The sequence below is a fragment of the Microcaecilia unicolor genome, chromosome 1 (genome assembly GCF_901765095.1).
Source record: "Microcaecilia unicolor chromosome 1, aMicUni1.1, whole genome shotgun sequence".
NCBI classification, from domain to species: Eukaryota; Metazoa; Chordata; class Amphibia; order Gymnophiona; family Siphonopidae; genus Microcaecilia; species Microcaecilia unicolor.
The window spans coordinates 315,682,104-315,698,252 of NC_044031.1; the positions used below are offsets into that span (position 1 = coordinate 315,682,104).

The following is a 16,149-nucleotide window of genomic DNA, read 5'->3' on the forward strand; positions in this document are numbered from 1 at the left end:
AGAACTAGGGGGTAATAGGATTAATTAAACATATAATCCCACTCAGCTTCTAGTGTTTGCATTCCAAACTTTAAACTGATGTGACTGCTGTATGTCAGAAAGGCCATGCATGCTAGTTTTGAGCTCTGGGAGAGTTGTTGTGTGCTGGTGACATCTGATGGCAACTCGTGGACCTGATAATCATGAGAACTGTGGAGGACACGTTACAGGAAAGTAACTTTGCTGTATTATATTTTGATAAGTATGCAAAATTTTATAGAACTTTTAAAATGTGCAAAAGCTTCACATTTTTGCACAAAATTCCCCCAGTATTAATCTTGTAACTAAAGATTCTTCATTTTTATTACAACACTTGATTTTACAAAATATTTTAACAAAATTAAAACATTTGGATGCAGCAACAATGGCAAGCTTCTTCCCCTCATTCCCCAAGTATTCTCACATACCCTCCAACCTCCCCTTGGAGTTCTATTCTTTAGCTTTTTGAAATAACTGAGGGACCTGCATTAGTGAATCAGGTGGGAAGACACTAGTACATACACAGTGGGATACTGCTAGAAAGTTCTCTGTTAATACTGCTAGTTGGCATCCACACTGAGCTTTGTCGGATGAGAATACTTGGCCTGCTGTCCCTTGGAGAACACCTACTACAGCTGAGTAACTTCGCTTTATCTACTACTCTGTACTCAGCTGTAGTAGGTGTTCTCCAAGGGACAGCAGGCCAAGTATTCTCATCCGACAAAGCTCAGTGTGGATGCCAACTAGCAGTATTAACAGAGAACTTTCTAGCAGTATCCCACTGTGTATGTACTGGTGTCTTCCCACCTGATTCACTAATGCAGGTCCCTCAGTTATTTCAAAAAGCTAAAGAATAGAACTCCAAGGGGAGGTTGGAGGGTATGTGAGAATACTTGGCCTGTTGTCCTTGGAGAACACTTGATACAGGTGAGTAACTTCGCTTTCTCCAAGGACAAGCAGGGCTTTGTATTCCCACAGCTGGGAAGCCCTAGCTACTAGGTTCATTGAAAACAACACTAGGAAAATAGGGACTACAAATGTCGAGGCCTGTAATTCAATCAACCAGAAACTATATACTAGTTGTGGAGGTGCAGCCTGGAAAAGAACAAATATGGGATGGAGTTTGGATTATAAACAACAAATTCTGCAGGCTGCTTGCCCGAACCGGCTGTCACATCAGGTATCCTGCTCGGCCATGTTGGGTTTACCTTGTCAACACTGGATAAATAAATGACTGTGATCCACTTGAGAACTGTGGTTGGCTTCTTCCACTCTTGTGCTGTGTGAGAGACATTGTAGGTCATTATCTGGAAGACATTCTGAAAAGCAACAGCTTTTTGGAAGACTATGCAAGCTTGGCTTCAGCTATGGATTGGACGCGAGATCCTTCAGGACCCAGATATCTTCCTGGTTGGAGGGCTGGCCCCAAAGCTTCTCTCAAATCAACAACTAGTTAAATTGTGTCTTACAGCAGCCTAGCTGATATTGGCAGCGGCTTGGAAAATTATACCAATGCCCTCTTTAGTTAAGTGGCTTGCATAAAGCATGTTACATCTGTAAAATGGGATGTTTGTCTGTAGTATCGGGGCCACATTGAAAAATGAGAAAATTTCAGGCCCATTTTTGAATCATTATACACAGTATCATTAATATAAAGACGTTTTTGACTTCATTGTGTCATTCTGGTCTAGTGGCATGTAGAAAAGACATCCTTTTTTGTTTTTGTTTTTTGGTGGGGGGGGGGGGAAAGAAAAGAGTTTGTTTAATGATTGCACCAATAGTCTATGGCAGGAGTAACTAACTTTGGGGCCCTTTTACTTAAAGCTTAGCTTGCATTAATTTTGTTAGCACATGGCTTGGCAAGATGATGGTGTGACCCAAGCTGTGTGTGAAACGCTACGCTCTCAATGCATGTTTATTCTGCTAAAAATTCTTCTCTAAGATGCCCCATACAAAGAGGAAAGGGACTGTGAGGTTTGTTCCCCAACCTACCTCAACTTCGTCCCCAATCCTGCAGAGTTTGGATCGTTTCCTCGCCGGAGCCTCTCCAAGTGAGGTGAGGGTGGCGACTCCCGCTGCGGATGAAATTGGAGGAGCAGAACCTCTACTGGGACAAGAAACATCTTTATCTCCCCCCTCCGCTTCCAACATTCCTCCGTGCCCGGCGTTAGCTGCTTCGTTGGGAGACAGCCTACATGCTCCCGGAAGTGTAGCGTGAGCTCTCTGGCGAGGGTCCCACGTCGCAGCAAAGGAGCCTGGCTAGTGAGGCCCGAGAGTTAATCGGAGTCTCAGATGCATCAACGGAGGTAAATCTCTGAAAGATTTGGTTAATGCTTAACAAGATGGACTCTACTCTTCAGAAATCATCAGGTGAGGTATCTGGTTTGTACCTTAAATTTGAAGATTTGGTTAAGACAATGGAATCAGTGAAGGAAGATCTTTCCACCCGGGTTAAACAAATTCAAAATGAAGTGAAACAGCTTCAAGACTTTAACTTTACTACGGTTAAAGATAAATTGGCTCTCCATAAAAAAAATTGAGCAGATAGAGAATTTTAACAGGCATTTGAATCTTTGCCTCTTGAACTTCCCTAAAGTTCCTGGGGCTTTGCCTATGGACTTATTCAGAAGATATTTGCTTGAAAATTTGAAAATTCCACAGGACGCTATTCCTCCTATCAACAAGATCTTTATTTACCTAAGAGACCAGGGAAGAATGAAGGAGAAACTAGAAGTGGGGAAGATATAAATATTGATGTGAATAATCTGCCATTTTGGAGCAATCGATAGCAAATGCCACAGAGAGAGCCACGCTTTTAGTGTCTTTTGTGTTTGAACAAGATCTTAAGACTTTACTTTAAACATTCAAAAGAACTTTTTGGAGGAGGAAAAATTTGGGTTTACCCAGTTAATTGACTCAACGGAGAAAGATTTTCTTGGCTATTAAACAGGAAGTATTGAAACTCGGGGGAACCCTTTTCCTTGCTTACCCATGTAAATGTTTGATTCGATTTACAGAGACGAAGTATATATTCTATGCACCTGAGCAATTAAAAGCTTTTCTTCATTTAAAAAAGTTAAAATAATGTTGGAAATTGTAATATAGGTGAGGTATCACACGTAGCCTTTAATATATTTGAACTTTACCTATGATAAATCTCCTATGATTCAGCCATGCCTCCCACTTAATGTGGTCTAAGAAAGCTGACTCTAATTTCATGATATGATGTTTTCTTCATTAGCATGTTAGCATCTGCTGTGTTTCTGTTTAACAAGTGTATGGCTTGTAAAAAGTGTTGTAAAACCATTATAAATAAATAAATATATAGTGTTAGCACATGCTAAGCTTTAGTAAAAGGGTCCCTTTGGTTCTTGTTGTGCAAACCAGTCAGGTTTTCAAGATATCCACAATTAAAATGAGAGAGAAATGCATTTGCAAGAAAAGTGTCCACTGCATGTTCTATCTCATGCTTATTATTCATTGTCGATAGCGTGAAAGGTTTTCAATGAAAATCAAACTGGCTTACAGTGCTTAAGGACCAGGAGCTGCTTTGCCCTGGTCAACATGTTGGAGCATCTCATGCATAATAGTAAAGCGTCTAAAAGAGAAAAGCAAAGTATTTTTATTTGAAACTTTCTATACTGCACAAATCTAATCGGTTTACAGGCTAAAGTAACATAAAATAAAGGAACACCATATTAATAGACAGAAAAGGCACTCATCCAAGACCTTCCAAGCATAAAATATCACAGAAAAGAAAGGTACAGAGGCCAATATGAGACACATCCAAGATCCACAAAGATCAGGTAGGGTAAAGCATGTTGAAAGAGCCATATCTTGATCTGTGCTTTAAAATGTTTAACAGACAACTCACTGCAGATTGTTAGGCGTAAATATTGCAAAGAGAGAAGGTGCAGTAAAGAAAAACAGAGTGATGTGCATATTTTACCATTTTATTAAAAAAAAAAAAAACGACAGTACAATTTCTTTCAGAGTACAAAAATTATCAAAACTTCTCAGGAAACGATTCCATTTCTTTCTTGATTCTATTTTCTATAAGTAATATGAAGTTGCCATCTGCATGTGGAAGATTGTAGCTGACAAAGACTTGTTTTTTGGTCTTCTTGGCTAAAAAAAAAGTTAAAAGATAGATATGGTTTTAAAAGTTTCCATTTTACTCCTCTTCACACCTCCAACTACCTATAAGATCAAATCCTTATCATGGACCAAAACAGCAAATATGCCATGGGCTTCCATGAACGGATGGATGCACTTACTGGAATCTCTAAACAATTCCACCACCTAATTAGCTGAAAAGGAATGTGTTACTGTAAACCTTGCTCAGATTTGTCTACACGTCAAAACTGCTAATAATATTACTGTTTTATTTATTTGTAAAAGGCAACTAAATTAAAAGCTACTTAAGAGCCATGCTAGATCACACCAAAGGTCCATTAAGCCCAGTATCTTCTCACAAAACTGGCCAATCTGGATCACAAATACACAACAGGATCCTAAAACTAGCTCTGTTGCTTGCTTCTCACCAGCTGGCTTTTCAGTCTACCTTGCTAACAATATTTTAGAGATATTTCCTTTAGGAATTTGTTTAAACTCAGCTGTACTAGATGCCTTGACCACATCCTCCTGGATAAAATTCCACAGCTCTGTCCAAATGAAAAAAAAAAAAGTCAAATTACCCAGTAGTTTATCTGTTTATTACAAACTACTAGGTAGAGAAACACAGGAAAAGAACTACAATAAGTGGCAGAGAAGTGGTAAAAAGAGCAAAGCAGTGGGAGAGGCAAGGAGGATCTTGTCCACACATCCAGACACAGGTGAATTTTCGAAAGGGAAGGATGCCCATCTTCAGACACAAATCGGGAGATGGGAGTCCTCTCAAATCGGCATAATCGAAAGCCGATTTTGGGCGTCCTCAACTGCTTTCCGTTGCGGGGACGACCAAAATTCACAGGGCTTCTTATTTTTCCTTGTGCCGTGACAATTATAATAGCACTAAAAGAAAATTATGACTATGGTTGATAGCATTGAAATCCCCATAAGCACTGAGAGGGGAAGTTATCAACATGGGCCACTGTTATTTTACCACAGGGAATGGATGGGCATGGAGAAGATTACATGCGGGGATGGGCAAGGATGAAGGAGATTACTTTCAGGGTTAAGTGGGGATGGGATAGATTCCAGTGGGACGGGCAGGGATGGATCATTGGTCTACTCCCAGCATGCTATTCTTGCAGTCTCTGTGCCTAAAAAAAAAGTGTAAATTCTATAGCTAGAACTTGCCCTCTGGGGGATGCAATATCTTCTCACACCAAGGATATACCTCCAGGAGCATATGCCCAGGAGAGAAGGGTTGGACAGCCAGTGTAGTACATGATTCAAGTATTAGATTTAAGGATGGCATGTTTTGCCTGCCAAGTTATATAAAAAGCATTAGGTATATAAATAGCTGGGTGGCTGGTGGACAAGAGGATGCATTGCACATTTTGCATAAGCAATTTCAATGAACTTGAGCACCCTATATATGGACCATAAGGTGACTGACTGGGTTAGAACCTGGTTGAGTGGAAGGTGACAAAGAGTAGTGACGGGTGAAATTCGCTCTGAGGAAAACAGCATTATTAGTGGTGTACTGCAGGGACTGGTTCTTGGTTGGTTCTTTTTAAAAAATTTTGTAAGCAATAAGTAGAAAGGCTATGGATACCAAAATCTGCAATAGGGTAAATACCCCAGATGATGTGGATGACATGAGAGATCTAGCGAAGTTTGAAGGATGGTCTAGAATTTGACAGGTAGGATTTAATACTAATAAACTGAAGGGTCTTTCATTTGGGCTAAAAAAAATCCAAAGGGTTGGTATAGTATAGGGTGTAAAGTACTTCTAAGCACCAAAAAAAAGAGAAGAACCTGGGGGTGATCATATTTGATAGCTTAAGGTAGAAAAAGCGACAGCAAAGGCCAGAAAGATACTTGGGTGCACAGGGAGAAGAATGGCCAGCAGGAAAAAAAGAAGGTGATACTGCCTCCACCTAAGCCTCTGGTGTTACCTCATTTGGAGTGCTCTGTACAATTCTGGAGACTGTACCTTCAAAAAGATATAAACAAGGAGTCAACCTGGAGAGCAGATACTAAAATAGTCGGTGATCATCATACAGCACAGGACAAAGATATCAGATGTGGAAGAAAGGCAGGGGAGGGGAGATATGATAGAGACATTTAAATAACTGGTGTGGCATAAATGCATAGGAGGTGGATCACTTTCAAATGAAAGGAAGCTCTGGAATTAGAAGGCATAGGATGAAGATGAAAGGGGATAAACTCAGCAGTAATCTAAGGAAATACTTCTTTACAGAAAGGGTGGTGGATGTGTGGAATGACCTCCCAGTAGAAGTGAAGACTATCTGTCTCCAAGAAAGCACGGGACAAGCACACAGGATCTCTAAGGGAAAGGAAGGGATAGTAGATAGTATAGATGGCTTTATCTGCCATCATTTTCTATTATCTAGATACGTTTTTTCGACAGTGCTGGGGAGAAGCTGTCTTGGTATATGTGGATACCAATGATGTAGGAAAGCGTGGGAGGAAATCAGTAGAAGCCAATTTAGACTCCTATGAGTTGAAGTCCAGAACCTCAGGACAGAACACTCAGAGATGCTCCCTGTTCCACACGCAAGACCTAAGAGGCAGAGTCTCTATAAATAACCTGTTACAGGTAAGCAACTTGTTGTACCATCTGTGTAGCATGTGTTCTCTGAGGACAACAGGATAAATATCCACACTGCTCCACCCACCTTCCCTTGGAGTTATATTCTGCCAGCTATAGTATTATACTGGCTTGGTCCTGCGTGACGGCGGTGGGCAGGAAGGCACACACATATGTGGTGCACTGCCCTCAAGTTGCTTGGGGAGCGGTTCTCACACAGGGTTCCTCTAGATGATGTCACTTACCAATGTGGTGATTTCATCCTGCTTGTCCTCAATGAAAAATATGAAAAATTATGGGAAAATTAGGTTCTTACCATGGTAATTTTCTTTCCTTTAGTCATAGCAGATGAAGCCAATACGTATGGGTTGTGTCCATCAACCAGCAGGAGGAGATAGAGAGCACTCAATTTTTCACAGTGCCTCATGGCCAGCTAGCTCCACTGCCTCTTCAGTATTTGAAGCTTCCAAAGCAGTATGGCAAACCGCAATGGGAATAACATGAACTTTCCTCACAGCGAACGATGGCCCCTTAACAAGGGCATAAACTCCAAACAAGGAGGGAATAAACTCATCCTCCCAAAACATGAACTGGAGGGAATGAAGTCATCCTCCTATAACTGTAACAAGAATCCTGAAGACTGTTTTCCGACTCCCCAAGGAAGGAATATAACTTCAGGAAACAAGAACAGCACCTAAAATCAGAATCACTGCAATACAGACAATCATACAGGGAGGGCTCATGGCTTCATCTGCTATGACTAAAGGAAAGAAAATTACCATGGTAAGAACCTAATTTTCCCTTCCTTGTCATCAAGCAGATGAAGCCATTACGTATGGGATGTAACAAAGCAATCCCTAAATAGGGTGGGAACAAGCCACACCACGCGCTAGCACCTGTGCTCCAAAACACACATCCCTCCTGGCAGCCATATCCAGCCTGTAATGTCGGGCGAAAGAGAGCTTAGAAGCCCATGTTGCAGCACTGCAAATCTCATGAAGAGACAGTGCTCCAGTTTCCGCCCAGGAAGAGGAAATCGCTCTTGTGGAATGTGCCTTAAAGGCTTCAGGCGGAGCCCGGCCAGACAGCAGATACGCTGAAAAGATAGCTTCTTTGAGCCAACGGGCAATAGTGGCTTTAGACGCTGAAGACCCTCTGCGCGGACCTGCAAACAGCACAAAAAGATGATCAGAGGTCCTGAAAGAATTTGTAATTCACAGATACTGCAACAGAGTCCTGCGCACATCCAAAAGGTGCAACTGCCCAAATGAATCTGGAAACTCCTCCTCAACAAAGGAGGGAAGAAAAACAGGCTGGTTTAGGTGAAACGCTGAAACCACCTTAGGCATGAAGGAAGGCACGGTCCGAACCGTGACCCGGACTCTGAGAATTGCAGAAAGGGTCTCTACAGGACAGCGCCTGGAGCTCTGACACCCGTCTCGCCGAGGTAATAGCCACTAAAAAGACAGCCTTCAGTGTCAAATCTTTCGCTGAAGCACGCCGAAGCAGTTCAAAGGGAGCCCCCTGAATGGCCTTCAATACTAACCCCAGGTTCCAAGCTGGACAAGGTGCCCACACGGGAGGACGGAGCCGAAGCACCCCTCTAAGAAACCGTGCCACATCTGGATGAGCAGCTAAGGACACGCCTTCAACCTTGCCACGCAGGGAGGCCAATGCTGCCACTTGCACCTGCAGGGAATTATAGGCCAAGCCTTTGTGTACACCATCCTGCAAAAAGTCCAGAATCGGCGAGACAGGAGCCCGCAATGGAGAAAGCGCTCTTGAAACACACCAGACTTCAAACTGGCACCAAATCCTGGCATAAGCCACGGAAGTGGAGCGCTTACGGGCCTACGGGAGAGTGGAAATTACCTTATTTGCGTAGCCTTTATTTCTCAATTGCGCCCTCTCAATCGCCATGCCATAAGACCAAAGTGGCAGGCGTCCTCCATGGCCACCGGACCCTGTGACAACAGGTGCAGAACCAGAGGTAACGGAAAGGGAGCCTCCAACAGCATCTGTCGGAGGTCCGCATACCAAGGCCTCCTGGGCCAATCCGGGGCGATGAGCACCACTTCTCCTGGATGCAGCCGAATCCGCAGGAGCACTCGCCCTATCAAGGGCCACGGAGGGAAGACATACAGCAAGCCCAGGGGCCAGGGTTGAGCCAAGGCATCCAACCCGGCAGAGCGAGGATCCCTCCGTCTGCTGAAGAAGCACGGGACTTTGGCATTGGAACTGGTCGCCATAAGATCCATCACTGGCTTGCCCCATTTGGCACATATCTGCAGGAATACATCGTCTGCTAGTTTCCACTCCGCTGGATCGATCTGATGCCTGCTTAAATAGTCGGCTTGCACGTTGCTCTGACCTGCAATGTGAGCTGCTGACAGGGACTGTAGATGCAGCTCGGCCCAGTGGCAAATTTGCTCGGCCTGCACGGCTAGTGCTCTGCACTGAGTGCCGCCTTGTCGATTTATGTAGGCCACTGCTGTCGTGTTGTCCGACATCACTCGGACAGCCAATCCTTCCAGGGTCACTTGAAAGGCCAGAAGAGCCAGAAACACCGCTTTCAACTCCAGGCGGTTGATAGACTCGTCGGGCGTCCACAGACCCTGGGCATGCCTCCCCTGGCAATGTGCGCCCCAGCCCTTCAGGCTGGCATCTGTCACCACTAGGCACCAATCGGGGAGTGCCAGCGGCATTCCCCGCCGCAACATGCTGTCCGAGAGCCACCACTCCATACTGAGGCGGGCCGCAGGGAGCCAAGAAAGTCTGCACTGATAATCCTGAGATACTGGAGACCATCGTTGAAGTAGAGAATACTGTAGAGGTCTCAGGTGCGCTCTCGCCTATGGCACCACTTCCAAGGTGGCCGTCATGAATCCCAACAGCTGGACAAAGTCCCAAGCTCGCGGGCGGGGCATCCTCAGGAGCAGACAGACCTGATTCTGAAGCTTGCACCGCCTTGGCTCGGGAAGACAGACATAGCCCGAGGCTGTGTCGAACCTGGCCCCCAAATATTCTAAAGATTGCAAGAGGGGGGTCAGGTAACTTTTGGTCATATTGACGACCTAGCCCAGAGATTGAAGGACTGAAACCACTCTGGCTGTAGCTAGATGACTCTCTTTTTCTGAGTCTGCTCTGATGAGCCAGTCGTCTAGGTACGGGTGAACCCGGATACCCCCTCGCCTGAGAAAGGCAGCTACTACCACCATTACCTTGGAGAAGGTTCAGAGAGCTGTGGCGAGGCCAAAAGGCAAGGCCCGAAACGGGAAATGTTTTCCCAACACCGCAAACTGCAGAAACTTCTGGTGCGGGGGCAAATTGGTATGTGCAAGTAAACTTCTTTCAGGTCCAGAGACGTGAGAAACTCTCCTGGCTGTACCGCCGCAATGACGGAGCGCAGGGTTTCCATGTGAAAATGCCGCACTCTTAAGGACTTGTTTAGCTCTTTTAAGTCCAGGATCGGGCGAAAAGACCTGCCTTTTCGTGGCACCACAAAGTAAATGGAGTAGCGGCCTAGACCTTGTTCGGCGGGAGGCACCGGGGTCACAGCCCCTACCCGGAACAGACTGTGCAAAGTCTCCTCTACCGCCGGCCCTTTGGCGGCAGAAATGCATCGGGACTCCACAAACACGTCTCTCACCGGGGCATCGAATTCTATTCGGTATCCGTCTCTGATCAGGACCAAGACCCACTGATCTGCGGAGATTTTGGCCCACTCCTCAAAAAGAGGGAAAGTCTTCCTCCAATGACAGGAAACGAGGAGGGGGCCGCCGCACCATCATTGAGAGGGTCGCCCCTGAACTCCAGGCCTTGAACCGGCAGCTGCGGAACGTTTGTCCGAGCGAAAGGAGTTTATCTACTGAAAGCGGGCACACGAAGTGAACCCAGCAGCATGCCCCGGGTGCGGTACCTTCTAGCTTCAAGGAAGCGAGGTCTGTAAGAGGAGCGGACCGCCTGACCCTTAGAGGAAGGCTTCGGCCTATCTTCAGGCAAGCGCTGAGGTTTGGAATCCCCCAGGCCTTTAACAATGTTTTCCAGCTCCTCACCAAACAGGAGAAGGCCTTGAAAGGGCAACTTCACCAACCATTGCTTAGAGGCCATGTCCGCCGCCCAATGTCATAGCCAAAGAGAGCGGCAAACCGCCACTGCTACAGCCATTTGTTTAGCCGAAGTTCTGACCATATCATAAAGGGCGTCAGCCAAAAAGGACAAGGCCGACTCCATCCGCGGAGCCACTTCAGATAAGGTCTCCGCTCCTTCACCGGGCTGTTCCACTGCCTGCTGTAACCAAGCCAGGCAGGCTCTAGCAACATAACAACTGCATGCAGACACCCGAACAGTGAGACCTGCCAATCAAAGGACCACTTCAGAGCTGAATATGCCAGACCCCTCAGAATCCTCATAGCCCGACCACAGGGGGGAAAAGGGGGGGGGGGGGCGCCACACTCAGAAGGGGAATTAGCCCTTCTGCGTTTATCAGGAGAATAAGAAACAGGCAAAGCCAACTCCAAAAGGCCAGGATCCACCGGGGGAGGGGGGGGGGGCAGGCAGAGGGTCCAAAGATCCCTGTGGAAGAGCTCTTTTAAGCATGTACGCTCTATGCAGCACTAAAACAAAATCAGGGGAGAAAACCACTCCCCGACCGCCCGGATCCTGTCCAGGGCTATCAGCTCTATTATTAGCCTCACTCAGAGGACCCCCCCCCCCCCCCCCCCCCCCCCCCGGATTCAGGGCTCTCCGTCACAACGGAGGCTGCGCCATGTGGAAAATCCAAAATGGCGTCCACTGCCAGCTCAGAGCGCAAAAGATCGCCGCTCGCCATGCTCGGGCCGGCTCTACCGTCTGTACAGCACGAATTACAGAGCCCCGCTGCTGATTTGCGCTTGCCACATTTAGAACAGTGCTTTACAGTCTCTGCAGCCATCGCCGAAAACGGCAGTAATATTCAAAAATGGCGGTTCACGCCAAAAACATCCCGATCGTGGGCCCACCCCGGAGGAGTCAGAAAACACTCTTACCTCACTAGACCGAGTATCACAACTCTGGTCCTGCAGAAGAATCTCAAGAAAAAAGACCTCTTTCCCAAGATCGCTGCGCTAAAGCGCGACGCGACTTTTATTATTTATTTATTTATTTAACGCTGTGAGGAAAGCAGAGGCAAAAGAGGTAAATAAAAACACTCCGGAGGCTCAGACAAATGGGAAAGGCAGGGAAAGGCAAACCAATGTGCCTGCATCCACTGAGTGGGAAAGGACAGGGAAAAGCAAGCTAATATGTCCACATCCACGGGGGCATGGGTAAGGCAGGGAAAGGGCTGACCTATGTGCCTTCAAAGTGAATCTGCTATAGCCTCTAACACCCCGGCTAACAACTGGCAAGCCAGGAGCCACCCCCAGGCAGATTTTTGATGGAGCTCGAAGAAGCTGCAGCCACCCTGCTTGGGGAGCTAGAGAATACTGGAGAGGCAGTGGAGCTAGCTGGCCATGAGGCACTGTGAAAAATTGAGTGCTCTCTATCTCCCCCTGCTGGTTGATGGACACAACCCATACGTAATGGCTTCACAAGAAATTATATTTTTTTCCCTTTTAGGTTTTGTGAATTACTAGTAAAAAAGGCCCATTTCTGACACAAATGAAACGGGCGCTAGCAAGGTTTTCCTCGGAGTGTGGCACCCCGACATAATAGACCATGACAAAAAAAAACCTCCCCAAAAAAGCCCAAGACAAAATAGACTCTACACAAAACAGGTCAGGGAAACCTCCTTAATCAAGCTGGATTATCTTGTCAAGCAGATTTATGATTCTCACTAGATACCAAGTGTGGATAGTGAAGTCAAGCCGTAGGCAGGTGCCAGGACTTTAAAGTGACAAGCCGTGGACTTTCTCAGTGAATGTATTTCATCAGACCCTTTTGTCAGGAGTCTATTTTGTCAGGGACTTTTATGTCGGGAACTTTTTTTGTTTGGAACTTTTTTGTCTGGTTTCTATTGTCTGTTTTTTTTTTTGACCGGTTTCTTTTGACAGGGTGCCTCGGAGTGTGTATGCTTGAGAGTGTGTGTGTGAGACAGTGAATGTGTGAGTGTGTGTGTGACAGAGAGTGAGTGTGGGTGCGAGTATGTCTGTGAGTGAGAGTGTGTGTGTGCGATACACAGACTCTCTGTGAGACCGAGAGAGTGTATGAGATCGAGAGACTGTTTGAGAGTGACTGTGTGAGACAGTGTGTGAGAGACAGTGTGCGAGAGTGAGAAAGAGAAAAACACTAACTGTGAGAGAAAGAGTGTGTGTGACAGAGATACCTCCCCCCCTCCCTCTCTGGTCTCAGGACCCCCTCCCCTCTGGTCTAAGGACCCCCTCCTCCCTCTCTGGTCTCAGGACCCCCTCCCCCCTCCCTCTTAGGTCTCTGGACCCCCTCCACTCTGGTCTCAGGACCACCCCTCCCCTCTGGTCTCAGGACCCCCTCCCTTCTCTGGTTTCAGGACCCCCTCCCAATGTCTCCCCTCTTTCTTTCTGCATCCTTCCATCCAGTGTTTCCTTTTTATTCCGTACCCATCCATCCAGCGTCTTCCCTCTTTCTCTCCCCATCCTTCCACCCATCTACCCTCTTTCCTGATCCTTTCATCTAATGTCTCTCCCCCTCCTTCTATCCAGTGTCTCTCTCTACCTTTTTCTGTTCATTGTCCCTTATTTCTCCACATCCTTCCAGTCTCTCCCCTTTCTCTCTGCATCCATTCATCCATCTCCCCCTTTCTCTCCCCATCCTTCCATCCGTCTGCCCCCGTCTCCCGATTCTTCCATCCCGTGTCTCTCTCTGTATCCTTTCCCTCTAGGCCCGTCCACCCAACACAGACCTGCCAAGTCTCCCGCGAAACACGTGGCGCCAGCTCCCATTTCCTGCCACTGCTGCTTCTCCTGTTAAGCAGCAGCAGCCGCTACAAAAACAAAAACAGCTGTTTTTAGAAAGCAAGCGCGGCACCGCAGGCAGCCATCAGGCATTGGCTGTCAGCTCTGCAGTCGCTCCTCTCGCCTCTCACGTCGCTGCGCTCCTCCGGGGTCTGCTCCAGGGGCAGTGACGTGAGAGGCGAGAGGAGCGGCTGCAGAGCCGACAGCCAATGCCTGATGGCTGCCTGCGGTGTCTGGAGGGAAAGTGGCTGGGCCTGGGCGGCAACCTCAGGGGGGGTTGGAGGGGGGGGCAGTGGCAACCTCAGGGGAAGCGATGGCGACCTTGGGGAGGTGCATGGGTGAGCAGCGGCGATGACCCTGGGGGAGGGGCGGGGCAGTGGGGGCGGGGCCTCATGCTGCTGCCATGCGGTTGGTCAGTGCTGCGTGTGACGTCAGCCTGGGCTTCGGAGCCTAGCAGACCAACTCTGAAGAAAGCGACGGTCACAGGCAGCAAGACAAATAGAATGCTGGAGGTGAGAATTATTATATAGGATTTTGTGTTATCTAATATATAAATATATATATATATATATATACATATATATATATACACATACACTATTCAACCTGTTGATTTATTGTCTTTGCCTGGGTGCAGCAAGATCCCTATCTTTTTCCTTGCAAGAAAGGTAAGCAAATTCTGGATCGTAAAAAAATGCAGACCAATTCATAATAGGCATTTTCTCTGAGCAACCAACCTCCAGAACACATTAAGTTGCTCTTCTTTTCCAAAAGATGGTCAAATTCATAATGAATATTGGGCCTATCTGTAATCCTCTAAGCATGTTCACAGAAGTAGATGAGAAAGCGGCAGAAAAAATGTGAATGTTCTTTGCTTCTAGAGATAAGGTGGAAAACCAAGCCAATGAAAAATGTGTAGTAGGTGCGATCAGTGATCTATGCTGTGCACACTCAAACAAATAAAAAATACAATGAAAAAATGAGGATATTATAATGCCTTTGTATTGGTCCATGGTAGGACCGCACCTCGAATATTGTGTTCAATTCTGGTCACTGCATCTCAAAAAAAGATACAGTTGAATTAGGAAAGGTACAGAGAAGGGCGACAAAAATGATAAGGGGGTGGGATGACTTCCCTATGTGGAAAAACTGAAGAAGCTAGGGGTCTTCAGCTTGGAGAAAAGACAGCTGAGGGGAGATATGATAGAGGTCTATAAAATAATGAGTGGAGTGGAACAGGTAGACGTGAATCGTTTATTTATTCTTTCCAAAAATGCTAGGACTAGGGGGAATGTGATGAAGCTACAAAGTAGTAAATTTAAAACGAATCGGAAAAAATTTATCTTCACTCAACGTGTAATTAAACTCTGGAATTCGTTGCCAGAGAATGTGATAAAGGCGGTTAGCTTAGTGGGGTTAAAAAAAAAAAGGTCTAGACAGCTTCCTAAAGGAAAATTCCATAGACTATTATTAAATTGACTTAGGAAAATCCACTGCTTATTTCTGGGATAAGCAGCATAAAATGTATTGAACTTTTTCGGGATCTTGCCAGGTATTTGTTACCTGGATTGGCCACTGTTGGAAACAGGATGCTGGGCTTGATGGACCTTTGGTCTGTCCCAGTGTGGCAATACTTATGTATTTAAAGCTGATGCAATAGTTCCGATGAATTAAAACATCAGTAGACACTTGGAGTTCCCTTTGTATATAAAATGCATACAAAATACATCCACTGTACATTCACAAAATGCAATTCTTCAATACGAAAAGCAAAAACAATTACTGCATTACAAGAACATACCCAATCTCTGGGCAAAAGCGCTCGAAGTGGTGTCAGACATGTCCCCAAGTAGTGACGTGGACACTGGTATTTGATCCTGTAAAACAAACAATCATGAGATCCTTTCTACATGTTGGTACTGCAGAAGAAGCATCTAAAAATCTCTGTAATAATTGATCAAAAATTGCTTTTCAAAGCTTTGTACGTGTCCACAGAGAGCAACAAAAGCTACACCCTGTACCTGTCCTCTTCTAGAAAATGTTTTCCACTGCATCCAGTCCTATCCTCTGTTCTCTCCCCATTAAATCAATCCAGATATTGCTCAATTTGATAGCAAGTCAACATCACTTGTACTTTACTATTATGCAGCTGTATAACCAGCAGCGCTTCATAGCAAAATTAACCCACTTACAAATGGCAGATCGTGGAATTTTTCAAACAAGAGGGTAAAAAAGAAAAATTACCCTGCTACCAAGATGAAAAATCTTCAACAAACCAAATCATTAATAATATGTAATAAAAGATACCTAGTATCTTTTATCTTATGAGCCTATAATTTAAAGGAAAGGCCAAGAAGGATTACTTGATGTAAACTGCTTCTTGCCAGCCACTGCCTCAACAGGCTAAGACCCCAAGACTGACTGCTGGGACCTAGACCCCTCTTATTGCCACAGCCCTGTAGAACCACCATTAGCCATCATCTCAAGCCAAGGCCCACAGTC

General features: G+C 45.8%; 1 protein-coding gene across 1 annotated transcript in view; it reads right to left on the minus strand.

Moving 5' to 3' along the window:
• Positions 1 to 3,668: 3,668 nt before the first annotated feature.
• PSMG4 (proteasome assembly chaperone 4) overlaps positions 3,669 to 16,149 on the minus strand; it is a 32,843-nt gene continuing 20,362 nt past the window's right edge. Inside the window, exons 2-3 of the mRNA XM_030208563.1 lie at positions 15,449 to 15,524; positions 3,669 to 4,146 (exon numbers count right to left, since the gene is read on the minus strand). Of these exons, the coding sequence (XP_030064423.1) occupies positions 4,025 to 4,146; positions 15,449 to 15,524 (198 nt within the window). The 3' untranslated portion in view covers positions 3,669 to 4,024. The remainder of the gene's footprint in view (positions 4,147 to 15,448; positions 15,525 to 16,149) is intronic.